At 42.7% G+C, this 27,147-nt stretch overlaps 3 protein-coding genes across 3 annotated transcripts in view; 2 read left to right on the forward strand and 1 right to left on the reverse strand.

Moving 5' to 3' along the window:
* Positions 1-3,717: 3,717 nt before the first annotated feature.
* Positions 3,718-7,601, forward strand: ociad2 (OCIA domain containing 2; the record flags this gene model as incomplete). The annotated part of the gene is made up of 6 exons (XM_080832958.1): positions 3,718-3,844; positions 4,780-4,864; positions 5,946-5,999; positions 6,536-6,583; positions 7,043-7,205; positions 7,517-7,601. The coding sequence occupies exons 1-6, from the start codon at positions 3,773-3,775 to the stop codon at positions 7,599-7,601; spliced, it is 507 nt and encodes a 168-aa protein (XP_080689084.1). The 5' UTR covers positions 3,718-3,772.
* Positions 7,602-8,535: 934 nt separating this feature from the next.
* Positions 8,536-15,712, reverse strand: ociad1 (OCIA domain containing 1). Its single transcript, XM_080860826.1, has 8 exons — positions 15,475-15,712; positions 14,926-15,016; positions 14,620-14,673; positions 14,436-14,483; positions 14,122-14,254; positions 13,659-13,888; positions 13,110-13,268; positions 8,536-9,239 (listed from the first exon to the last, which is right to left on the reverse strand). Exons 1-8 carry the CDS (start codon positions 15,526-15,528, stop codon positions 9,202-9,204), a joined length of 807 nt encoding a protein of 268 aa, XP_080716952.1. The 5' UTR covers positions 15,529-15,712; the 3' UTR covers positions 8,536-9,201.
* Positions 15,713-16,569: 857 nt separating this feature from the next.
* Positions 16,570-27,147, forward strand: part of fryl (furry homolog, like) — a 94,107-nt gene continuing 83,529 nt past the window's right edge. The window contains exons 1-2 of the mRNA XM_080833204.1: positions 16,570-16,749; positions 24,186-24,261. The gene's annotated coding sequence lies outside the window, so the exon portion shown is untranslated. The remainder of the gene's footprint in view (positions 16,750-24,185; positions 24,262-27,147) is intronic.

Genomic DNA, 27,147 nt, shown 5'->3' on the forward strand with positions numbered 1-27,147 from the left:
ACCCACGAATGATTTAGATGGACGAAAACACTCAGGGCCGCGCCTCCAGAAGTTTATAATTGGTCAAGAGAGATGCCTTTCAATTACTTTTTAGACAAAGGCGCGAAGTCCTCCTTTATGTGATTGTAATTGGTTAAGACCCCAGCAAAGAGCGGCCCTTTGCCAGTGTTCATTGGCTGAAAAACTTGTCTGCACATATCAATCGCAAGAGTTTCCTCGTGCAAAAATAAAGGCCTGCCCACGATGCTACCTCATTGGTGTAATATTATTTCCGACACCGCCCTTAAACGGTTCACAATTGGCTAGAACTGTGTTCATTCATCGAAAACTTAGCGCACTATCAGATTTGATTGGCTGCGAGGGTTAGTTATGTTTACTCTAGGGCGTTAACTCCCTCCTCTCTCAAACAGGCCTGTGTTTTTGTCCGAAGTTGCAACTGTATGATACGTGGGTGAATGCATGTCCGTTGTCAAAGTGAAATGTCACTTTGTGACTGTGTGTTATCATGGCAAGGTTCTGTTTCACAAGACCGTACGTATCACGATGTGCAGCTCACTGTCATAAGAACTTATATATTTCCTATTGTAACACAGCCAAACGTATGGCTCCATTGTTCTCACATCAGATTCGTATGCATATTCCTTTATCAAGAACAGGATAGTGTTGGCTGCGCAAACACTTAACAAGTTTTACAAGAGTAGCTACCAGAACCTAAGGTTGTCACATAATTGGGCTACAGTGCAGCGTTTTATTCTTGCTATTGTACATAATAATCTGTGCACAATGTGAGGAGTAGTCACTTTTATCAGAAACACTTGAATGCCACTACGGTACGATGGAATTTTGGCTAAATTCTACATGCCATACTTTCAAAACATCCTGTGCTCTTGTAAGGGCGTGACTTGTTTTTCAATGCCCTGAGGTCCACAAGCACTGACTGGTTGTGATGGTCACGTATTTGTCTGTTGTAGTTGAATATTACCTCCATTAGAAAGCTGGGCATTGAGACTTTGGCAGCAGGAGTTGTTTGTCTGAAATAAGCAAAACGCACAGTTATTTAAATTTAACACACATTTGTTAATGCAGTGGGGACCTTCTCAGCCTTATTATATTTTCAAAACTAGACTTGCCAGGATACTGAGTTTCTATTAGATATATATTACAACAACCCACACACACACATCCTTATATACCCAAGTCTGGGGCTTTGGCTTTTTCCCTGGGTGAAAAACAACAATCCTTCAAAGATTAAAACAAGATGGTGATTTGAAGTGCTCCATAGTCTGAAGGGTGTCCACCAAAGACACCAGAGGGCGCTGTTGCACTAAAGTTGTCAGCCCTACCTACTGCATCAGCCTTATCAAACCAGTAGGAATTACTACAACAGGTGCACTGACTCAGCAGAGCCACGCACTCACTCCCCCAGTCACTTTCCCTCATTCCCTCTCTGTCACACACACACACACGCACACACACATACACACAGACTAACAGGTTAATTTACACATTTACACATACATACAAGTGAGTCAGCACACACCTGTTCGAATCACTCAACTTAGTTTTACCCAGCATGAAGGGTTGAAGCACCAGCCATTGTCCAGCCGGTGATGGCATTAACAGTCATCAGACCCAGACCCTTGGTTGAGGCTTTCACTGGAGCAAAAGTCATCTGGACCACAACTGGGCCTGTTCTTTAGTATTTATCTGTGCTCTGAGGTGCTTGCGTCTGGTTTTTGGAGGCACTGGAACCTGGTGCATTGTGGGCAGGTGGCATTCAGTGAATGTGATTTAGCTAGAGTAGTTTATTTCTGCGGTGCAAGACAGAAGGAGAAGGGGTCTAGTGTTGGCACATACTTGATGGGACATGTTATTACGTTTTCAGCCACTAGTATGTATTCATGTCCACAGCACCTGGCCTCCTGGGCTTACTGCTGGTGTGATCCCACAGGCAAGGCTTGTTCTTGTGTTTCTCTCTAAGCTTGCATTTCATATGGACATGTGAAATGTATGGACAGAGAAAATACATTCTCACTAATAGAGTCTAATGACCTGTTGAATGTGATGCTATTTTGGAAAAAAAGATTCTTGAAAGGATATATTTTTTATACAAGACTACATCTACTTGATAAAAACAGATTGATACAGTCTACTCTCACTCTCTCTATTAATTGTCTCTTGGATTGATGCACTACACAGCCTCTAGTCATAACAGCTGCCCTTGGCCTTTGTGGATTCACCTTAGAGGAACTCCCTGGACAGCTGCCACAGGAAGCAGGAGGCTTTCCCGCTCTGCACTGATGAAATAGACTCTCCTCTGGGAGTGTTTAAGAACAGTAAAGATAGTTTGGAGTTTACTTGTTTAACTTAATACTTTCATATCACATTTCTTTCTGTCATCACATCTTATTTAAATGCACATTTTGTATTTTTCTCACATCATATATACATGTATATACTGTATATATATAATTTATATAAGTACAACATGATCTTCAGTGTACTTCACCACGTACCGGTAGGTTTTTTGACAGGTCTCTGAATGCTTGCTGATCCTGAACAGAGCGGTGTATCGTTTGAACCTTATCGAAAAGGTGTGTCGAATGACAAAGCATGGAAGGTGAAGTTGATCAAGGTGTGCCAGTCCCCATATAGGTGTATACAGGTGAACTGTTCAGACCCCATGTTTTTCTCAGGTGTGTCCTGATGAGTAATGTATTAGGGGTAACAAGACTGATGGTGGGTAGGTGGTGTTGAAGTTATTTATCTTGCAAGATTCTTGTTATACATCGTCACATTGTGCCTTAATTTCTTTCATGGTCAATATTTTAAATGTTCATTTTGCTAATTTGACTATTGTAACTAAATATTGTCAGTCTTAAAATACCAAGCAGCCTCCCAGTTTGGTATGCCATAGGGTGAATTTAAAATTGTGGATTTTCATGCCATGAAGCAGTGTAATAAACAGGCAAATGTTTAAACGCTCAGTTAGTTAATTGATCAATTTCATTCAGGCATTCTGTGTAAACTATCACCCATAACTGATAGATGATAAAGTTTCAGTATTGCTAAGTCATATGCCCATATGTGGAAGCATGTGACTTGAGCAACTGCAGAATTGTTAACTTCAGGTATGTATTGCAGGATATTACAACACTCACTGGAAATGCTAGTGGGGCGGAGTCACAGAGCTCAAGACTGAGAGTCCACACTGATGACTGCTGACACTTTTGAGGTGAGGTAACGCCATGTTGGTGGGACCCACTTCATATTTGTCCTTCTTTATACCATATCTTACACTGAAGGGCTAAAGTAACTTAAAGTTTATTTATTAAACAAAATGGGTTATAGCTTTAAATGCATACGTATAATGTATCATTGATAATAGAAAATGGAAATATTAAAAATAATGATAATGGAATCAGTCAATAATAACAAACTTATGATGAAATAGAGTGAGAGTCATTTCACTTGTTCTATTTTCTTTCTTACCTTAAGTTAGTGGTGAAGCTCAATTAATAGATGAATCATTTGGGTCCTAGCAACATGTCTGATACAGACTGAACCTTCAACCAGCTCCGAACAATCCACACTCGCCTCTTATTTTGAGCTCAGTGGGGTGGAGCCTGCTGATGTTTAGATAGTGTGTTGGGTGGAGCAGTGGGCTAAAAGAGCTCAAGGAAGCAGCACACCCAAGTGGATTGCAAGAGAGGAACCGTGGAGAGGGAAGAATCAGAGCCTTCTCCCAAGCAGCAGCAGCAGCAGCAGAACCATGACTTCAGAGACACCTGAAAACTCCGGAGCGGCTCAGTCGGGGGCAGCTGCCCCAGCGAGGGGCAACAGGGTGAATAAGACACTCTTTTCCTTTTGATGGATCTGCATGATCTGCTTTTGTTTGAAGTCGTTAGTTTGAAGTCTTAGTTTGTAATATCATACCTAGTTTGATTATAGTTCACTGTGGTTGTCACAGACTTACTCAGCCATCTTTGATAGCTTTATTGTAGTGTTTGTCAGCTACCCTGTTGAAATGAGAAGGTTTCAGATGTTACATAATTGCTGAAGCCATTTCTAAGTTAATTATAGTTTTGTAATAATTGTAAATTGAGAATTGAATAGTTTATGGGAACTATGAAGAAGTTGTGTTGCATGTGTAATGAAGAACTGAAAATATTGATAGTTAACCAGTGACGTTGATAATTACTTAATTTTGATTGGATGTTTTGATTTCATATAAGAACAAGAAACACCGCAAAGCAGGCAGAAGCTATTGGACCTTGGAGCAACATAATTCTTTCACCTACACCTATTGCCAGTTAACCTGTTAGAAAAGTATTATCCTCAATTTTATACTGTATTATTTTAATCATCTTTAAGTAAACTGACATAAAGAAGAATTTTGGATTATAGACTTTTGTTTCTGAATATTGGTGTCGAGTAAGAAAGAACTTTGAGGTCCTGAGCTAATGGGGTAAGCTAGGCTGCACCCACAATAATCTTAGGGTAGACCAAGTCTATGCTCTAGAAAATGTTACATTTCAAGACTTGGGGGCCTACAAGGTTATCAAATTATCTAGACTATTGTCTGATTGTACTGGTCCTATAAGATTACAAATCAGTTATACTACAAAACAGTCATATGCAGATCACATCTGTGATGAAAAATTAAAAAGTCACTAGTTTTGGTGTTTTTGGTAAGGTATGGAAAGACATGTGAGTGTAAAGCTATGGTACTCTCTTAATGTTCACCTCGACTCTCCTTAATGATGTGTCTGTTTGCAGTGTGGTATGGGAGACCGTCACATTCACAGGGACGACGTGAGGCAGATATGGAGGGAGTGTCAGTCGGAGAGCTTCTGGTACAGAGGTACGGGGGACGCATGGTGTCTGTCACATTCACGACGCTAACCACATGTTCTTGGTTTTGCTGCCTGTCTTAGCCTTTTGACTTCTGCCGCGATGCATAGAAGCGCACCACCAACCCTCGTGCAACACGGCAGAGATAGTCAGAGTTTCACTTTGTGCTTTCAAAGCCTCTGTTGGGGCTCTCATTCCATTTGCTTGCTGTCTGACTGTTTGCATGTCAATTCGTCTCCATCACTCCACACTGTTCACTACGGTGACCTCTCGGCTATTGTGCTGTAAGATCAGTTTCACAAACAGAACCACCTCTGTAACACATGTCCGCCTGTGTGAAACAAGTAGTAAGAGTATGAATCACTGTGTCCAAGCATGAGCACAATTCATGAGTGGGGTATAGAGGACATGTGTGAGTGTCTGGCAATGTATGTCATTGTAGTAACTTTCCAGGATTGCTCTTAATGACATCGGGCCAATAGCTTCATCAATCATTGCCCCTCCCTCAGAGAGCATGTTAGTGTTTGCATGTGGGAGTCATGTTTCATGTGGACACAGGGGCCATAGCCACTAATGGTTGCAGCCTGGAGGATCCCGTCATCACGTGCATGCTCACGTGAAGGGGGATAGATGAAACATGGCAATTGTATATGTGTATGAGTGCTTCTACCTTTTAAACATCTGCTCTGCTAAAACAAACGATTAAGCCTTCAAAAACACACACACTTGCATGCCTATTTTAATTGTGTACGCTGCATGTAAAACAAGCTGTATGACTGGTCCCACATGTGGTGGCCCCTTCAGCAGCCCTCAGACGGCACCTAACTCTGCTGTCTGTGTGGCATATGGGACCCATATCAGAGTTGCTCACTGGTATACATGTTGAGTAAACAATGGAATCAGATGCCAACTGCCAGACCTCACACCTCACTCAGCTCTTTGTTCCATTATCTTTTGCTCTAGCTTCAACACTGGAGATTATTAGCAAATCTCAAAGGTCGCATTTTAAAGGCAAATCGTGTCCTAGGGGTGCAATGTAAGCAAGTGCATTTATGAAATGACTCCTATCTGTGCTTTTTTCCCCACCGTAGCACTCCCTATCTCCGTGACCAGCATGGCCATCACAGGAGCCCTCATCTACAAAGGTGACTAAAGCAACCGATCAGTCACTATGTCATCTGAACAGAAAGCCCAAGAGAAAGCGAACAGAAGTATGAGTTTGCATATGTTCATCCTGCAATTTATCAAAGCCTGTGTGTCGAGGAAGGTTTGCTGGGTAATGCCAAAGTCAAGAGCTCCTTTTTGTTAGGTACCAGTCACCATTAAACTGGTTTGAAGTAAAGCCATCTGCATAATTTCAGATGTCTTATGCCATAAGACAACAGTCAAATGACCCTGTGCTTTCAGAGGTCCTTTGCCTACATTTCTCATGATTACATAAATAAATTCAAATTTTAAATCACAATTTTATTATTATTATTTATATTATTTTTCACTAAAGTACATCACAATTACATTACATATAGTAATGTATGTTAAGTAAGTCTCTTCTTAGACCATTGTCCATGCCAAAACATTTGCAAAGGATTAGTACTTACGGTTAACCTCATAACTGATCCAGTCTGAAGGAGGAACTTGCTCCAGGTTTGGTGTCTTATCATTTTTTGTGCTTTGTCTTCAGGCGTTTGGAGTGCCTCAAAACGATTTGGATATTTCCCCAAGCTAGCATGTAAGTATGACAATAGCAAAACGTGGAAGTGCATAAAGTTGGTTTGAAATGTCTTTTACATTTCAATAGAGTTAGTAAAGCATGTATGTTACTCATAAAACTCTTTGTCTAGTTATACATCACATGCTCCTTGGATTAGGCTAATTAGGTTAAGACATTGCTAAGATATTGATATCTTTTCTAGTAATGTGAGACATGCCAGGCTTCTCAAAAAAGGACTTTGGACACTTTCTGCTACCTTTTTTTATCAGGCTGATAAATTACACTGATCCTGATCCTCACTACTCCAGACCTGAGAAGACCTTCAATATATAATAATAAGACTTTAAATCCTTTAATATCTGCTTGCTGTTATACCCATCCAGTGTTTTCACTAGATTATAATACACATAATTTATAGCATTCTTGGAGGACATATAGAAACAGGAATTTGATAGATATGTTGCATTTCAATTTCAGTGGCAGGTGTTCTTGGTTTCGCTGTGGGCAAGGCGTCCTATGCCAGAACGTGCCGATCGAGGTTTGAGAAATTTGGGCCCGACTTTGGTCCTGAATTTAGGCCGGGATTTGGACCAGGTTTTGGACCTTGGTCACGCAGACCAGATTTTGCTCCAGGCCACAGGTGTGTATATGTAGAAGTATACGCATTATGTCTGAGATCTCCATGTAAGAATATTTTCTATGAATTGGACAACAGAGCAAATCAGCTAGTTTTCTTACTGTATGAATGCACGAATGTAGCACTCTATCCATCTACAGTATATGAATCTTCTTCTCTGTTGAACAAGCTCATGAAAACAAGGCCTTTTTGTTTAGACCTATGAAAGTGGTCAGGGCTTGTTTTAAGGTGAGGCTGTTTGGGTAAGCATAAGGGTGTGTGTGCATGCCTCTGCCCTGCCGTGCACACCTGTGTGACCCACGTCCTTTCTGTAGACACTGCCACCATGTGTGTGAAGAGTGCAAAAGGCAAGAAACACAAGCGCCAGCTCAAGCAGAAGCCCAGCCAGCTCAGAGCTAAGGTAAATACACACACACACACACACACACACATATTCTTACATATTAATACACACATGCTTGTCAACACATGTTAGCATGTCTAGAGCATGTCTTTATGAATGTAATGCTGTATAGATCATGTCTATATGAATGTAATGAGCAATATTTGGCAATTGTTTCCTTTTTTCTTTTTAAAAGGGACACTCCTGCATCTCATCCTTTGTGGAATGGATATCAGAATGTATTTAAATTGAATAATAAAGTGTATCAGATGCTGTGTGAAATTGACTGAGCGTAGCGTGGCCTTTTTTCAAAGCCAATAATACTACCACAAGGTGGCGCTAACAGGTTCTAGGAGCAACCAAGAGTGGCGCAGTCATTTATGTTATTTTGGCGAATCTCAGCACAAATGTTTCAAAGGCAATACACTCAAGATTAAGTTGTATGTGAGCATCCACAGTCATGTACAACATGTTCAAACTATGTGATAGCAAGAATTTTAATTATAGCCCTTGAGGTCTCAAATTATTTTCCTTACCCTTGGTGAAAAGACATATGCCATTTTACATTGCTCAGTAATATGTGTGCTTTCACAGACAGCACTTCTTCATTAAGTGTCATAATACTTTGCTTCATAAAAAAAGCTCCAAAATGTTCTTCTAGCAACCATCCTGACATTTTGACAGTACTGCTGTGAGTTTACCGAGAGATGTGAGAGAGAATGAAGACATGAGAAAAAAGGAGGCTTTGTGCCGATGGGAGCCATTGCCAATCAGCTTCTGGACTGATGTCTAAGGAAGAGCTTCTCTGTATGTTAGGCATCTATAGGGTCATGTATATACAGTACATGTGTACTTAATAGAAATGACTGGACTCATATGTGAGATTTTAACCATGATGTCTGCACATTGGCAGATCCCAAGGATGTGATGTACAAATGACACATTGCTGAATTATTATTATAATTAAACCAATTTGGTTTATTGATGGCTCCATGTGGACATTTCTGTGTGATACAGCAACACTATTCAGACAGTTACAGAAGTAAAATAGTGTCCAATAACTCCTAATTGAATAATATTTTAGACAAACTCACTCAAGCTCAAATAATATGAAGCCATATTTAAGTGCAATAAAGTGAAAGATTCATGGTCACTTTAGCAACAATGCAATTGATAGCTCCTCATAGCCTCAAATTAACAGACTTGACTGCCCCAACAAAATATTCCCCAGCCTGTCATATAACTATTCTCCTCTGGCCTGAATTAAGTGTATCCACATCACTAGAAAAGCGCAGCAAGATAAAAACTAAATAACTGTAAGCATTTTTGTAGCTCACATGATGATACCATTTTATTTAGAAATGTTACCAGCAAAACATTGGCAGATAAGGTATTGTTTGCCAGATGCTATCCCCCTATTGGCCGATAAAAAAAAAAATGAAAGCAAAAATAACAAGCAGAATTTTTATCATCCAAATTATGTTGCAACAAGAATGAAGAAGATCTTGGTCAAGTTGGTCTTTCAAAGAAACATGGCAGTCCATTTTGAGTTGGCAGACAGAAGAAAGTTACGCCACTTAATGCATCCCAGTGAATATGTTTTGAAGGAACAGTCTGTTACTCATCCCAAGCATCTCCATACTTGTTCTTTTTCACTGAAAAGTAGAGGAAAGGGATAACGGGTAAAAATGTGATGTCATTTCCTTTTCTGCACTGCCAAAACACCCTTATAAGGATACCATGTTTAAATCAGTGACAGGCATTCAAAACACCCATATAAGGGTACCATGTGGGTTCAGTGACAGGCATTCAAAACACCCTGATAAGGATACAGTGTGTGTTCAGTGAGTAATTTACTAGATTGCTTAATAGTAACATGCATACTCACTGACCTCCTGAAGCTGCTTATACAGATCTCAACAATAGATTAATATGGTCCATTTTCATTTTTATAAACCATTCTGAACTGCTAATCCTGATCGCATGATATACACAATCATCCTTGTTGATGAGTTTATTTGACAACAAAAGAACTGAAATGTATAGATTACACTGCACTTGACATTCTGCTTATGTAGATTATTTTTTAAACATATAACACAGTCCTTTCTTCACTCTGCTTTCTAAAACAGCAATAACACTCTGTGCCACTTAGACATTGGTACTTGAGAACTGATCTGTGTCTTGGTGAGTTATGACACATTTAAGCATTTGGGTAGGTGGGTAGTAGGGCTGAACGAATAATTGCATTTGCGATATAATTGCAATATGATAAAACGCAATTTTCTAACCGCAACGTGCGCGATTAAAACGTGGTCTTAAGTATATATACAGTGCCCTCCGCAATTATTGGCACACTTAGTGAATGTGACCAAAACAGGCTATGAAAAAATATTTGTTTGCTGTTTATCCTCTTGGTCTTTCACTCAAAATATTCTCAAAATATTACCTTTTCATTGAAATAAAATTATTGAAAGAAAACATTTTAATTTTACATTAAATAAATATTATTCTCCTAAACAGGTGTGCCTCAATTATTGGCACCCCTTAATTTAATGTTTTGAGCAGCCTCCCTTTGCAAAGATAACAGCTCTGAGTCTTCTCCTATAATGCGTGATGAGGTTGGTGAACACATGGCACGGATCTGAGACCATTCCTACATACAGTATCTCTCCAGATCCATCAGATTCTTAGGTCAACGCTGGTACAATAGGTTTCAGCTCTTTCCACAGATTTTCTATGGGGTTTAGGTCTGGGGACTGTGATGGCCATGGTAAAGCCTTTATTCTGCTGTTGGTGAACCATTTTTGTGTTGATTTTGAGGTGTGCTTCGGATTATTGTCCTGCTGGGAGGTCCAACCACGGCCCATTTTAAGCTTCCTAGAGGGGGCTGTTAGGTTTTCATTTAATATCTGCTGGTAGGTGATGGAGTCCATGATACCAGGTATCCTAACAAGATGTCGAGGGCCTTTGGAAGAAAAACAGCCCCCCAACATCAGAGATCCGCCACCATACTTCAAAGTGGGTATGGGGTGCTCTTCTGTATGGCTATCTTTCTGTCTACGCCAAACACCATACACCTTTGATGTTTGTTGCCAAGAAGCCTTATTTTGGTCTCATCTGACCATATAACTCTAATATAAAAGTCTGACTTACATTGGGCAAACTGTAGGCACTTTAGTTTGTTGTTGATTGACAGCAGAGGCTTTTTTCTGACAACCCTCAAAAACAACTTGTGGTGATGTACAGTGCCTTGCATAAGTATTCACCCCCTTGGATGTTTTACCCTTTTATTGCTTTTATAAATCAGTCAGTCATAGTCAATATACGTTGGCTTTTTGGACAAAAAAAAAATCACAAAAAAGCCCTCTTTAACTTCAAAAAGAAAATATATTTCTACACAGTTATGTAAATTAAATACAAATATGCAATGAAAATAAGTGATTGCATAAGTATTCACCCCCTTTATATAGACTGACCTAATTCAACAGAGGTCCAGCCAATTGGTGCTAGAAGTCTCACAATTTGTGAAATGGGGATCAGTGTGCAGTGAATGTGTCTCAAGTGATTGTAGTATAACGACACCTGTGTCTGGAAGGTCCATTCACTGGTCAGTATTCAGTAATCAGTATTACTGGCTATTGTTAAACCATTAAGACCCAAGATCACTCTAAGCAACTCAGAGAAAAGGTTGTTGAAAAGTATAAGTCAGGGGAAGGATACAAAAAAATGTCCAAGGCACTAAACATCCCCTAGAATTCTGTTAAATCCATCATCAAGAAATGGATGGATTGTGGCACATGTGTAAATCTGCCTGGATCAGGCCGTCCTCACAAACTGAGGGGCCGTGCAAGAAGGAGACTAGTAAGAGAGGCCACCAATAGACCTATGACTACTCTGAAGGAGTTTCAAGCTTCAGCAGTTGAGATTGGAGAAACTCTGCATACCACCACTGTTGCCTTGGTTCTTCACCAATCAAAGCTTCATGGAAGAGAGCCACTGTTGAAAAAAAGGATCGACTACAGTTCGCCAAAAGGCATGCGGGAAGTGGAAGAAGGTTCTGTGGTTTGATGAGACCAAAGTGGAGCATTTTTTCAACCGTGGCTCTCTTCCATGAAGCTTTGATTGGTGAAGAACCAAGGCAACAGTGGTGGTATGCAGAGTCTCTCCCATACCAGCTGCTGAAGCTTGAAACTTCTTCTAGCACCAATTGGCTGGACCTCTGTTGAATTAGGTCAGTCTATATAAAGGGGGTGAATACTTAGGCAATCACTTATTTTCATACTTATGCAATCACTTATTTTCATACTTATGCGATCACTTATTTTCATTACATATTTTTATTTAATTTACATAACTGTGTAGAAATATGTTTTCACTTTGACAATAAAGAGAGCTATTTTGTGATTTTTTTTGTCCTAAAAGCCAACTTATATTGACCATGACTGATTTATAAAAGCCATAAAAGGGTAAAACATCCAAGGGGGTGAATACTTATGCAAGGTACTGTAGGTTCAGTCTGATGGTAGTTCTGAAGAATTTCTGACCCTAGGGCTTAACTAACCTCTGCAATTATCCAGCTGTGATCCTTGGAGATTCTTTTGCCAGTCGAACCATCCTCCTCACGGTGCGTGGGGTCAATTTACAGATAGGTCCTCTTCCAGGCTGATTCCTTACATCTCCTGACGCTTTTGTCACTTCTTAGCTATTGCCCTGATTGTGGAAGTGGGTATTTCCAACTGTTTAGATATTTTCTTATATCCCTAAATCCGGGTTCCAGCAGCTCAACAACTTTTTGGCGCACTTTGACACTGAGTTATTTTGTCTTTCCCATCTTCATGAATGACTAAGCGTATTTGGCCTGTGTCACCTCATATTTATACCTCTGTGAAGCAGGAAGCCATGTTTGACCACTTAAGAGTTCCTAATCAAACAGGTGAACTCAAAAATGTAAAAAATGACTGCTAATATACTTCAGTTAGATTTTAATTATAGGATTTTCTAGGGGTGCCACAATTATGTGCACCCATGTTTTGGAGAAAAATATTTTATGTAATGTCAAAAAAAAATATTTTTGTGAATATTTTGAGTGAATGACCAAGAAGATAAACAGCAAAGATATATTTTTTCATAGCCTGTTTTGGTCACATTCACTAAGGGTGCCAATAATTGCGGAGGGCACTGTATATATATTTCTTAAGATGGTACATTTTGCACACAGTATTTAAAAAGTGCATGCCTTGTGTTTATACTTACAATGACTTTGTTTAAATTATTTAAATTCACAGTGGCAAAGCCACCGATTTGTTGTTCTTGTTTCTGTGATGAGCAAGTCAATAAATAATAAAAAATGTGTTGGTCATATTTAAATCATTCATAACGTTTTGTTGAAAAAAAACAGAGGATCAAACTTTAAAAAATCGCATATTAAATCGCAATCGCAGTATTGGGAAAAAAAAAAAAACGCAATTACATCCCCCCCAAATGGTTCAGCCCTAGTGGGTAGGTAGCATTGATTGACTCACCGTCTTTCTTTGGTTGGGAGGTGGCTTCAGCTTGTGGTTTGAGCAGGCTCTCGCCCTTCTGCGTTAGGGTGACCTCGTAGTTCTCACGGTTTTTGTTGCGGAGATTCTCATATAGCACTGGCCTCCTCTTGGGCATCTCATCTTCCAGGTAAGGCGCTTCTAAATGTTACAGTGGGGGGAGGGACACATTTAGGTGAAATGTAACTCACAACATCATAATTAAAGGATATTAAAGGTGCAGTCTGCGATTCTGGTGTAGGTTGGTGATCAGTGATTCGATCTCAGTAACCAATCAAATCACACCCCTGCCTTCTGTGCTCCTGAAGCAACAAGTGGATTGGCTGGAGTAGCGTATGGCTTATTCCGAGCCACTTCATTCTGAGTTAGGACTGTGCAGAAACGTTTTTTTTTTTTTGAGTGCACACACAGAATGGACAGCTAAAGGGCCATAAGGAGCAATTAACTTTATTTGATGACAAGTTTATTGGATTAAAATCACTGACCGTAACTTTAAAATAATTTATTTGAAGCCAAAGCTGAATGACTTACCTTGTGGTATATTATCATCCCTCACACCTGAGGGGGCTGACTCACTAAAGCTTGAGCTAAAAGGGGCAGGGTCGTCCGAAGATTGTTGTGGTCTGCTGTAGGAATAGTCACTTGAGTTGCTGTAGTTATCAGGTGGGGGCTGGTAGTCCCTCTTTGGCTGGGGGGCTGGCTCGCTACTGGGCTGTTCAGGAGTTTGCTGGTTTGGATCACCAAACTCTGACTGGTTCAACCTGTGCACAGTGACATGACATTAACTTTCACACTTCATGCTCAGAAAGATTTTAATGGAAGCACCTGAAATAAATACTTCCACCCAAGTCGCATACCTCCACACTGATTACAAAGGAAGTCATGATTATAACAGTGGTGCACTGTGTATGCCTATCAGGACACTACTGGAAGTGTATGAATGAGAGTATGCATGTGGGTGCTTACGATGAGGGAAAAAAAATTAAAGACTTACACCGGGAGACCATGACGCAATTGTCCTTGACGGAGAGCAGCACCCAACGGTGAATTTTCCAGATTTTTGAACTTCTCTTGACAGACTTTCATATAGGACATCTTGCCTCCCATATATCCGAACAATCCGGCAACTACATTTGCGATAAGAATGCACAACCATTCACACAAGAGCATAGGTAACAACAGAGCAGCACAATCAAAGAGCATACTTGGTCATTATGATACAGCACAAATTCTGCAAAACGTGTAGCACCAATTAAGCAACCACCACGCTGAACTCATAGTCCTACCCAACTCCCCAACAATACTTACTAGCAACTTTAGGCAGTGAACCAAATCGTGGAGTTGGTGCAATGATTCCTAAACACACACACACACACACACACACACACACACATAGAAAGAGAAATAAAGATGATACAAGTATTCAAAGAAGCCTTTGCTAGTGGCAGCAATACAATGAAAAATGCTGGTATCTACAGTAAATAGATATTACCTCTATGCACAAGCACTTGGGTGACTGCAACGGCGATGGCAGAGAATGGCAATGCTAGGAAGACAGTCAACAGCAGCACATCAATACAATTTGATTTGCAGGAGACACAAAATAAACAAAAAATGTTACATGCCTTTATAACATGCTTATGAATACACAAAATGTCCTTTTGTTTATAGAAATTAGAAGTACATATTCAACAAGAGTGTATTCATGGTCCACTTCATAAAGGAAACGAGAAGTACTTCTACTGTATGTCTACACAAACAAAAAGTATCTCCATATCACATGTGGGCTATAACTCACATCTATACCAGAAGCTCTCCTGGTTACACTCCCTGAAGACTCGCTTTTCATCTTCAGTAGGGATATATCCCGCACCGAGTGCACCAGATCCCTGTGAGAGTATGTAGGACACATGTAAACGTCACGAACTGGCAGAGTTTACACAAAAGCTGGTATGGATAGAGGTGCTCGAGTATGGATTTGTAACTTAAAGGATTTTTATTTCTAGCGCAGTGTGTTGACACAATAGGCGTCAAAACACATAGAGCCCGTGTGACAGAGCATAACAATGCTGTGGTAGGTTATAAATGAGTTTAGCATGCTTGGTCGGCGAGACTTTCCTATAAGGACTTTGCTTGGACACAAATGCACTGTGCTACTAGCTAGTTAGCCAGGGTAAGCTATATAACATTATAACAATATGCTCAGAAGTAAATTGGAAAACTGCCAACAGTCAGTGACTGTGTCAGTGACTGTGTCAAGAACGTAAACAAACCTTGCCGTAACATACATTTATAACATGGGAAGATAAGACGGTCTAGCAGTGACTGCTAACACCGTTATCGTTACCTGAGCACCACCGTGTTGTTGGGGACCTGGAAATCCTGACGTTGCCTGTGACATTCTTATGGCATATACTGTAACGGTCCACGAATATCTACATACTTTCAACAGAGCTTACAATTGTGAAGTCTTTTGAGACGACATAGTAAGTGTTGCATTACATTTGAAGGTCTATAACACCTTAGATCCCTTCTCACTTGTGTGAATGACCTCCACAGACTGAAATAAACGTAACCCGGAAGCACTATAAGTAAATCCGGAAATGTTAAAAACAAATGTCAAAACATTAAAAGTCATTGTTTTACACCGGTCTAAGTTCTCGTCCTCGTCCAAATCGGGCTTGCAACACTAAGGTTGTATCGCCATAGTCATACGCAATTACCCATTTAAATGTCACATATTTTACATATGTTTCCAAGCTCAAATATTTTCCTGAAGTAAGCATTTCATTGAAATGATTCAGGACCAAGACTGATCATGCAATCCTGAAGGACAGTGCAATGTTCCTGTATATTCTATCTTGATTTTTGTTTTCAAAATATATTTTCAATTTGGACAATCTTGCATTGCTTTCAAAGGATGTATTTACTTGTCCACGTCCTAAAATGTAAACATATACAATGACACTATTGGAACTTAACTAGATACATGCATATTCATTAACTCTGCTGTGCAATCGTGTATTCAGAACGATTTCTGCCTCAAAAACTCACAATTGCATATGCATTTCTCAATCCTGCCGGTCATAAAATATCCTGACACATTTGTCATGGGAAATCCTACGGGCAAATCACGCAGTCGCATTTAGAGTGCTTTGCGTACAATAACCAATCGTTTACCCTTATTACACGTCAGAGCGCCAGATTGTCAGATTTTGTAACTAATGAAAAGACGAATATGTCGTAGGCGTGCGCAGGTTACACCAATGATGAAAAGAATAGGGTGGGACAATATGCTCCGAGTCTGACAGTGGTGCTCTCCTATCAGAGATTGCAATTGACAATGCCGTCTGCTAGATTTGCTCCAATCTGACGGACAGGGAGGTGGGGACGTTGTCATCCGTCGAGTTTTAGGTGTTTTTGTGAAAAAGGAAAAGAACATTCTAAAAACGAAGACTAAATAGGGAGGCAGCATCAGAGGCCAACAAATGTTAAAAATCACAGTCGTTTCCCGATAACAGCTAGGAAATAAATGTTATCCATATTGCGTGGTTTAAGGACTTGAGCAACCAACACTTAACGTTACATCTATCAAGACGGCCAAAGCGCACTTTAAAACAAGGTAAGAACGGCCGATTTTTGAATTAGCCCAGGCCACCAAGTAGGTTTTATGGCTAGTCTGTCTGGCTTAGCTAGCTTGGTAGTCAGCGAACCAGCTAACAACTTCGAATTTATCGAGTTGTATCGTTTATTTGGTTGTTCCTAGTACAGTAAAATCTTAAAGGCCAGTATTAGTTTGCTTGTTAAGTTTGTGACTGAAGTGTTTTTTCTTCAGTGCACCACTTAACTCTAGTTTAGTTTGTATCATAAAAGCAGGCAGCCGGCTAACGCTAGCGAGTTTATGTTGCTGTAGTGAGCTTGTTAAGCATGTTGCTAGCATGCTGTGCTTTGGCCACTGTATGTGATGAATGTTTCCCAGTCAGATTGAGGATTTGTTGGTATCTGGATTTTTGTCACTTGGCCAGCTAGCTATATATCTGGCTACATTTTGAACGCGAAGAAGTTGTAAATCTTCGATAACGTTAGCGAGTTGGCTGGATAGGGCAATTATTTGTAACCGGGGAGGAAGTGGAGTTAATGCTCTGCAAAGTAAGTTGGAATGTTGCTTATAGCTAGTTAGCTAGCTAGTTAGCTTGTAAGCTAATTGTGGAGACAAGGCTAACGTCAGCCAAATCCGTTCCTAAAGGTGCTATAAGATGTTAACTGGATCGTTATAAAGGTGCTTACTGCGTCGTTAGCTATGTATTTGAAAGATTCCTATCCACCCCGAAATAATTATTTAGATTTCCCACGATGAGTGCCGCTAGCAAGAATTCCTTGCCTCACGTTAACTGTTATTTTCGAGATTGTCTTGTCTTTGCAGCTAGCTACGATAAGCCTCCATCTGTTTAAGTAGTCATCTAACATTATTCGAAATAATTTCAATTTAACAGCCAGCATGTGTTGTGTTTAATACGCTCTAACTACATTTGAAATGGCTAACGTCAGTCCATTTTGTTCTGTTAAGTGTGATCAGGATCCTGTGAAGCTAGCTAGCAAGTAGATGCTGAAAAGTTATTCTCATACAGTTTGCTAGTAGATTGTCCTCCAGAAATGAGCCGCCACCCGATATGTTGCATATTTAAGTAAGGTTCTCACCAGTTGGCTGATGTGAAGGTTTGTAACATGTTGACTCTGTTGTTAAAACGTGTAACGTTAGTTAAGCATGCGAATCGAAATCACTCGGGGTATTCATTCACTTTAATGAATATGCTCTTACAATCTTGTGGTAGGTTCATGTAACAATTATCATTTAGCTACATGTGCTCGATAATTATTATTGTAGCTTCGAGTCTGTGAATTAAATTCCAAATTTAATTAGCTTCAAATCCAATGCATGCAGGGCTGTTTGTCAAATTAAGGTAGCAAAAGTCTTAGGAACACAATTTAAAACATCCATCTTGCCAACTGGGATTCATGCAGTGTCCTTTAGTAAGAGATGAGATGTCAGAAGTGGCCTTGGTTCATACTTTATTCGAGGTGTCACCAGCAAGTCCTCTTGTAATCAAAATGTTAAACCGTAGGATACGCGTTAACAGTGTTGGATCCAGTGTGCATACAACTCTGTCGCACTGATCTCAATTGAACACCTTAGTGTCATCAAGAAGCATCAGGAAATCTGGTCTTTGTCATAGAACGAAACAAGAACAGTTCATTGGCATCACCATGCAACTGTGCAGTAGTCTGTTTGTGGTAGGCCTATGCGTGCCATTCATTCAACCTAATCTTAAATCTCGTTTGATAATTACTCCCTGCAACCCACTCTCCCTCAGGTGTCTTCTCCGAAGCTAAGAGATTGAGTTTAGTATGGTAAGCATCCCCTGGTAAATACATTCATGCCCCCAGCAAATTCTTATTATATTTTCAGCCTTTTTTACCCTTCAGTAATCTAAGTTCTACAGAATCACTGTCTAAAGAACATCCTCTTCATTTGGTATAATGATTGATCAGGGGAGCATTTTACCCTAAAGAGGTGTAATTACAGCTAGTTTAGAGGGCCTCTTTGCTGCTGTGGAACAGCTGTGCTTTTTTCCCCTTTAGTGCGCCTCGGCCCGCGTCTCCAGTCAGCCTGGGAACGGAACTAGCGATTTGTGGAAAAGCTTATAAGGCCCTGCCTGCTGAGAGAGAGCGAGAAAGAGTGTGAGAAAAAAAAACATGGTCGATAGCCGGATGCTGTTGCTGTATATTTGAGCAACCTCTCCCTCTCTCTTTCTTTGCACTTTTCCATGGAGTCCGCCTCTGCTTTCAGTGTCGTGTCTGACAACTTCTGTCATTCGGCTTCAGACAAGGGATTTTATCTGTTCAGCACAGCGTGTTGAAAGACGCACAATGGGCAGTTTGTTGTTGGTCTTGTCTGGCGGGGCTGAAAGTTTTCTGGCCTGGCAAGAAGGCCGCCAGTCAGTCTGCTGTTGTAGGTGGATAACGTATGCCTGTGTGGGCCCCTGGAACTCCAGTCCCTTACAGAGGAGCACTTTTGGATAGAGAGAAAACTGTATGTCCCCTTCCTTCCCACACGCTGTCCATGCACTCTGAGTAATCTGTCACCGTTTACCTTCTGGCCTTTTGTGCCCTTTGCAACGTTGCATAATTGCACATTTGCTTAGTGATGTACGGGGGAGATTTAAATTGGCCGATTCTGTATGTGACCTGGACTGGAGCCGACATACAGAACAGCATTTTCATACGCCTACTTGGGGAACGTTTGCCAAGGAACCACACTTGTGTCGCCATTACCCCCCAGCAACTGGACATACATAGTAGTTCAGCAAAGGAACGTCCAAATTTGTTACTTTCATTTTCTCTTTTAAAGTGGAATTTAGAAACAAAAATTATTCATAGATAATTATTTCTGCACATCCCTTATAGTCATCAGGGATTAACACTGATGTTTGTGCATATGCATGTTTGTGTGTGTGTGCATTTACATGCACTTACTGAGAGGGAATCCTTCTGGATTGTCCAAGAGCACATATTTGCAATAATCTGGACATTGTGCATCAGTGTGTAATCCTGACAGATTTTCCCATTGATAAGCCTGCAAGTGAATGCCCGGGCCAGCTGAAATCACGCAAGCAAGCGAGCGCTCGCACACCAAACCAAACCACTCAGCCACTACATTCAGCCACTACACTCTTCACCACTCTTCTTTTCTAAAAATGAGGTTGCGGTTCCTGCCGACAGGTTGCCTTAAGTTCAGATGCATGTAGGGTCTCCAGTCTCTTGACAGACACACACACAGACACACACATACACATACACACACACACACACATCACACATACATGTTTCTTCTCACGTCCCCTTCAGACTCACTCTGTAGTTGTGCAGCAGTTTGACACGTCTCTGAGGTGCTGTTTCCCACGGCTGGTGTCTGTGATGAGTGTCTCTGACAGAGACTGTGTGTGTGTGTGTGTGTGTGTGTGTGTGTGTGTGTGTGTGTGTGTGTGTGTGTTTATTTGTGCGTGCCTATGTGACATCACCTGCTAGGCGTCAGCTGCTGATGCAGACCTCTTCTGTCTCGGCCCAGCATGCCCTACCCCAGTGCTGGTAGTGCTCTAATCTATGGGCGGCACCTCAACCCCCCCCCCCCCCCCCCCCAGGTGTCGCCAAACATGTCAGTTTATGGTGATTTGTCTTGGGTCCCCAGCCACTCATCAAAGACAAAAAGGAACCGGCCCCCGGAGCTGATTTTGATTTATTTAGTCACTGCTTGAGCTGCATCCCCCAGCCGGCACTCAGGGGTCCTGCATCCGTAGGGGCCGGGGTGTCTTTGAGTTGTCTGTCAGCCCTAGACGAGCCTGGATCGGAGAGCGGAGTGGAGTGGAGAGGTGAGAAGAAGAGGAGAGGGGGACAGATGGATTACTCTTATCAGTGCGGCACGGGGAGGGAGATTTTATAGAGAGCAGATAGAAGCGGACAAAAGCATTTCTCTTCCCTAATGTAGTCAGTTGCCAACCTACAGACAGCTTTGCAGGTGTGTGTGTGTGTGTGAGCTTGCTTGCGCTTGCATCTGGCTGCAAGTTGCATTTCTTAGGTAGTCCTTGTGTGTGTCTGCCAGGACTTGTCTGGATGCGTGCATACATGCGTGTGCCTTTTGAATCAGTAGAACACCATTGCCTGTTCCTCTGCTGCACCTGGAGCTCTCTGACTGGAGGCGGCCGTCTCTGATCCAGGGCGTTCCCCCGCCTGACAGGTTTTGATCAGACTGATAGACGCCCCCACACTTTGATTGTTAAGGGTGCCTGGTGTTTGAGTGAATGGATCATTGCGATTCCTCTGCTCTCTCTGTCGCTCACCTTCCTTTTTCTCTTCCTTTTTTTGGGTTTTGTTTCTTTCTTTCTCTCTTTTTTTTTTTTCTCTTTTTTTGTCTGACCTGCTTAATGATGAGGTGGAAGTCGGTTGGTTCCCCCTTCCACTCTTGCACAGACTGCTTGACAAAACCACATTCCACCTCCTGTTCTCACTGTATGTGTGAGTTTGGTGTGCTTGTTGACGTGTCTACCTTATTGGGAGAGTGAGAGCCCCCAGGTCTTTATGCATTCCCCACTACACGCACGCACGCACGCACGCACACGCGCACACGCGCACACACACGCGGTCACCTGAGTGTCAGCAGGTGTTGTATTGTTGCATGGCTGAATTGAGTCTGTGCGGCTCATGATGCTCCGATGAGGTCACAGTTTTTCCAGATATGACTCATGTCCTGCATCATTGGCTTTCAAAGGAAGTGTAAACACACCGTTTGTGTGTGTGTATGTGCGCAGATGCGTGTGCGTGTGTGTGCGAGTGTGTGTGTGTGCGTGTGTGTGTGTGTGTGTGTGCATGTCTATTTAACCGTTTCTGTGGAAATGGTCAGTGTCAGTAACCTCACCCAAGCTCCCCTCTCTCTTCTTTTCTTCCCTCTCTCTACACCTCTACTTCTGTTTCCCTCAATTCAGTCCCTAATCCAGCCACCTATTTCCAACTCTTCTCTTGTTCCCTCAACTCCCTGGGCTCTTCTCCCTTTCCCTCTCTCTTGTCCTCCCTCTCTCCTCTCCTCTCCTCCCTCTCCTCCTTTTCTCTCTGCTCGTTGGCTGAATGTGGACGCATAAGGCAGACGCAGGGCTGGAAATAGCCCCAAATTGAGGCTTCATGGAGAGGAGTGTGTGTGTGTGTGTGTGTGTGTGTGTGTGTGTGTGTGTGTGTGTGTGTGTGTGTGTGTGTGTGTGTGTGTGTGTGTGTGTGTGTGTGTGTGTGTGTGTGTGTGTGTGTGTGTGTGGCATGGCAGAGCCTGGGGTAAATGATGTTTCGGTCTCGGCCTGTATAAAAGAAAACACCCAGTCAGACATGGCAGATGACCTGGGGAGGAGGGCAGGAGGGATAGATAGAGAGAATGAATATGAGGCTAGTGATGCTGAGAAGTTTTAATGATAGGCTTTCTTTCCCAGCTCTCTATCGTTTCTTTGCCCTGGTTTCTTTCTCGCTCTTTCTCTCTTTCTTTCTCGCGCTCTCTTTCTCTCTCTTTCTCTCTCTCTCTGCTTGCACTGGCTCTTCCTCATTGTGTTCTTGTTTTCTGGCTGCATTTTCACCAAAGTATTTGCTAATACTGAGGCCCGGGGTGCCTTTTCCGTTGTGTAAAAACATCAGTGATTACACAATGGCAGCAGTTACTAGTTATTTTGTTTGTGCATATGTGCTCTTTTTGTTTTGTTTATACTTTGACCTGTACAGTGTTGTGTGACCTACATGCACACAGACGCATGCGCGCGTGGGGTTGAACTGGCCATGTGTAGCTTCTGCCCTGGATGCAGCCTCACTGCCCCAGGTACCCGGGTCTGAGGGTGGGGTATGGTGTCTGCTCTCTCCCTTTGCTTCGGTTCCCCCCTTCAAGACTGTAACCTTCAGCAGTGCCCTGCGCTGGGATGACCACAGCAATCCACCCCAGTAATCCTCATCTCATCTCTGTCTTTATCACTGTCTCCAGCACGGTCTCCATAGGCACAGCACCTGCCCCCTAGTTCTGCCATGCTATAAATAGAATAATGTGTGTGTGTGTGTGTGTGTGTGTGTGTGTTTGCGCTCTTAACTTATTGGTGAGAGTTTTGTTTGGTGTGGCAGGTGCTCCAGGTAGACTGTAGTGTGTCTGTGAGTGTTTGTGCACCCAGGCGTATCAGTCTAGGTATCTATTTTTGCATTCCTTTAACAAGGTGGTTTGAGACTCTTCGAGCCGTTGAGCTGTAACAGGAAGTCTTACTTTTCACACTGACAGAGCTGTGAATAATAGAGAAAGTGTGTGTGTGTGTGTGTGTGTGTGTGTGTGTGTGTGTGTGTGTGTGTGTGTGTGTGTGTGTGTGTGTGTGTGTGTGTGTGTGTGTGTGTGTGTGTGTGTGAGAGACATGGTGCCATTGAGCCTTTTTGTGCTTTGCTAACCAGAAGGGGCCCGCCCTGTGTGTGAACTTGTGTTAACCAAATAGTGTTCAGGAGCAAGTGAGGCTGTGTGTGTGTGTTTGTGTGGCCTTGCTTCGAGACTTCGATATTGTGTGTGTGTGTGTGTGTGTTGGGAATTTCCGTGCTCTTATCAGGTGTTTCTGCAGACCCGTTCTCACACTCTTTCTACCCGCCCTGCAGCGACACAGATCACCACTTCAGGGGAAACGGCCGGTCTGCCTTTCGCTTACACAATCACTCTCTCTCTCTGGCTGTGTGTGTGTCTTCTCCTGTCTGCTGACACACACCTGACTATCTGTGTATCTCTATCTGACAGTGACCACGTCCTTCACCTAGTCATTCCACTCGCGGGTCTTGCCTGTTTTCTTCCGTTTTGGCTCCTCTACATTGACCTCCACATTGCAGCTCCTTTGCAGAGACATTGTGGTCTTGTAGCAGAGGTACACATTTCCTTTGGTTGGACTGACCATGCTTGCCCTAAAGAGAGTGTGTGTGTGTGTGTGTGTGTGTGTGTGTGTGTGTACTGACCATGCCGATCACACAGGGGCAGTTCAGGCTGTTTACAGGAGTGGTTGTATGTTTGTGAGATGACGTTTACATAACTGACTCCTAGATGTAGGGAACAGAGAGCGAGCAATGGAGGGAGGGAGGGAGGGAGGGAGGGAGGGGGGTAATCTTCAGATTACTGCCCAGGAGGAGCTGCTAATCCTGGCTGTGCCGAGGCCCAGCGATGGCCTCAACCCTGAGCTCTGAGCTTTGAGTGTTGAGCGTGGGTGGAGACCCAGAGGCCTGCAGCCTCACTAGGGCCTCCAGAGGTGCGGTCCTGGGACAAGCCTGCCAGGCCACACACACACACACACACACACACACAAACTCCGTCTAAACCAGACCAGATCCTCCTATCCTGCGCAGAATTAAATCATTATTTGACTGATTATCTAATTGAGGGTGACATTTTTGACAATGGGCTATTCATTGGCAATACAGTTGCCTTGGCTCACATATTCTCTTGTGTGTGTTTTTGTTTTTCAGATTTACCTGCTCTGACCTGTATCCTGGGACCATTCCTGTTCTGACCAAGTCCCCTCTGTAGATCTATGGCCCAAAGGTAAGCTGATTGACTGGGTATCTGTGTTTGTTCATGCATACGTTTCTGCAGCCAGTTATGTGTTTGTTTGTATGTGTGTGTGTGTGTGTGTGTGTGTGTGTGTGTGTGTGTGTGTGTGTGTGTGTGTGTGTGTGTGTGTGTGTGTGTGTGTGTGTGTGTGTGTGTTTTAAGGTTTGCGTCCCTTTAGCAGGCTTTACGTTCTCAGCTGTTTGACTTGCTCCGCCAGCTAAGCCCTGTGGGAATGATTTTATGTGTGGCACTAATCCGACTTTGCTGTAGGCTTGGTTAGTGTGTGTGTGTGTGTGTGTGTGTGTGTGTGTGTGTGTGTGTGTGTGTGTGTGTGTGTGTGTGTGTGTGTGTGTGTGTGTGTGTGTGTGTGTGTGTGTGTGTGTGTGTGTGTGTGTGTGTGTGTGTGTGTGTGTGTGTGTGTGTGTGTGTGTGTGTGTGTGTGTGTGCGTGCTTAGGGAGGTGGATGTTGTTTTGTTTCTCTGTTGGGTGCTTGTCTTTGCCTCTTTACGGCCTAGGCTTGTGAAGTGTGTGAACACGTAGTGTGTGTGTGTGTGTGTGTCATAGTTCAGTTATGTGAATTAGTCAACGTCCGGCCCACCTGGAGGAAAAGTGCGCAACCGGCCCTACCAGTGGAGTGGGTTTGACCTCATGACCTCTGTTTTGTGCCAGTCACATTCTCCATTGATGATGACAGTGTTACACACACACACACACACACACACACACACACACACACACACACACACACACACTCCGTGAACATCTTCCTGCCTCTATTTGCACCTGCATCTTTGAACCACAGGGAAGATTGACCCATGGAGACCCCACAAGCACCGGTAGATCCCCAGATCTGTTGCAGATCTGACCCTGGATCAGGCTTCATGATGGCCTCCCTGTTCTCTACCTGATCTGAACCCAAATAACTGAACTCCACTCAGCCATAAGCCTATCTGCAGGAATTTGCCCATTAAGTGTAATGAGAGGATGTGTGCAGATGTAGGCCTATTAAATCTGATTTAGTTTTGCCTTTACTATCATTTTCAATTTAATTTCATAGTGTGAAAGAATTGCAGCCGTAGCTCAGGGCAGACTACCTTCTTGTTAGAAAGTCAGTATAACACTTTTGTTATGATAGACTTCATTGTAAGTCTTCTGGTTATTCTAAAAGTATTCAGATGCTGCCCCAATGGCCAGTTTTGTTCTCATGTGTTGATATAATTAGACATCTTTGGCATGCCTGTGTCAGTCTCGCGGGCAAAAATATTGCCTATAACGCTATTAATGTATTTCTCTCCCATCATTTTATTCAAAGATGACAGTGTGTGTGTGTGTGTGTGTGTGAGTGTGTGTTGGGCTCTTCCTGTTTGCACAGAACAAGGACTGGGGGGGACGCTGTTGCAGACTGAACAGTGTGTTTCTGTATTGTTCCCAGCGCTTCCTCTTTCACATTCCTCAACTGATTGGGATCTGGGCCTCTCTCTCTCTGTCTCTCTCTCTCTCTCTCTCTCTCTCACTCGCCATTGTTCTGACCCGTTGCTCTGTCGGTTGACCCCACCCTGGGCCCGACACTCAGTTCTGTTGCGATCATACACACACATCACTCGCTTGTCCTGACACACACACACACACACACACACATACACACACTAATGCATGCCTGGGCACTCATGGTGGGTTCATGTTTAGTTCAAGCTTTCTCAGCTGTCACTCAGCTTGCTCTATCATGCTATAGGCACTCATATAATATGTTTGTCAGCCCTGTGACTGACACATACACACACACACACCCTCCCTCACTCACCCACACACTCCAACCTCTGAGTGTCTGTGTTCCCACATCACTCTGACCTCTCTGTAATGTCTGCTACCCTTTGGACAGCAGGCCTGACTGACTTCTCATATTTGTGTTGTAGTGTTTGCACAAGGGCAGGTTGGACAAAACTGAGGAAACTGGACTGTCCCCATGTTTTGGGAGTTATGTTGACTTCTCTGTTCTCACACACACACACACACACACACACACACACACACACTCTCTCACACACACGTGCCTTAATCATCAATCCTGTTATGGCCCTTTTTTCAGCGCTCTCTGTGCTTCTCCCCCTTCCCTTCCCTCTCCCTGCCAAAGGTGACTGTATCACAGGACTCCAGATGGCAACTAAAGTGGTCGGCAGTGTGCCTACATTTTTCATTTTGCGACCATTTCTTTCCCTGTCGGTCGCCATTGGTGACACATTTCCTTCAGCAAGTTGATATACTGTGTCTGATTGTCCAGATCAACTATATTGCGACAACACATAAAACTCAGATGACTTGCTTGAAGGACAAGTGCACTTAGGATGTCGCCGGTATTGATATTGCCATTTGTTTTCAGCATGGCGTTTTATGAAATACTCCGCACAAAACGTATTTAATTAGGTGGTTGATCATCTTTGAAAATGATGTTGGCAGAAATCTCTCCCCCTCTCTCATATTTCGAGACATGCCAGGCCTAAACCAGCACAAGGCACCTCTCTTGCTCTCTCTCTCTTCCTCTCTCTCTCTCTCCCCCTGCCCCCCCATTGATCCCGCTCCCCCTGTCTTTTCTTGTCTCATTCTGTTCTCTCTTTGTCTCACTTGTGCACACACGCGCACATACATAGAAGCGCGCACACACACACACACACAAATTCATAAAGAGGCGTCCTTCATCCACATGTCCAGCAGCCTCAATGCCTGTTTGTACTGGCTGTAGATGACGTTCTTGTTGTTGCACTTCCTTGCCTGTCCCACAGAGAGCGCTGCTGTGCTGGTGGCTCTGATCCCTGCTGCTACTGCTGCAACTTACTGCTTATGCAACATCATTAGTTCTGTCGGTTGAGTGTCACAGCCACA

This window comes from Sprattus sprattus, assembly GCF_963457725.1.
Source record: "Sprattus sprattus genome assembly, chromosome: 2".
Lineage (NCBI taxonomy): Eukaryota > Metazoa > Chordata > Actinopteri > Clupeiformes > Clupeidae > Sprattus > Sprattus sprattus.

What these genes read in the sequence shown, in the direction of transcription:
- ociad1 (XM_080860826.1), bottom strand. Translation starts at nt 15,528, where the DNA reads ATGTCACAGGCAACGTCAGGATTTCCAGGTCCCCAACAACACGGTGGT. An exon ending in CCAAGTGCTTGTGCATAGAG is followed by an intron (nt 14,484 to 14,619) that starts GTAATATCTATT and finishes GTGTGTGTTTAG; the next exon opens with GAATCATTGCACCAACTCCA. An exon ending in CTCCCAACCAAAGAAAGACG is followed by an intron (nt 9,240 to 13,109) that starts GTGAGTCAATCA and finishes TCTACTTTTCAG; the next exon opens with TGAAAAAGAACAAGTATGGA.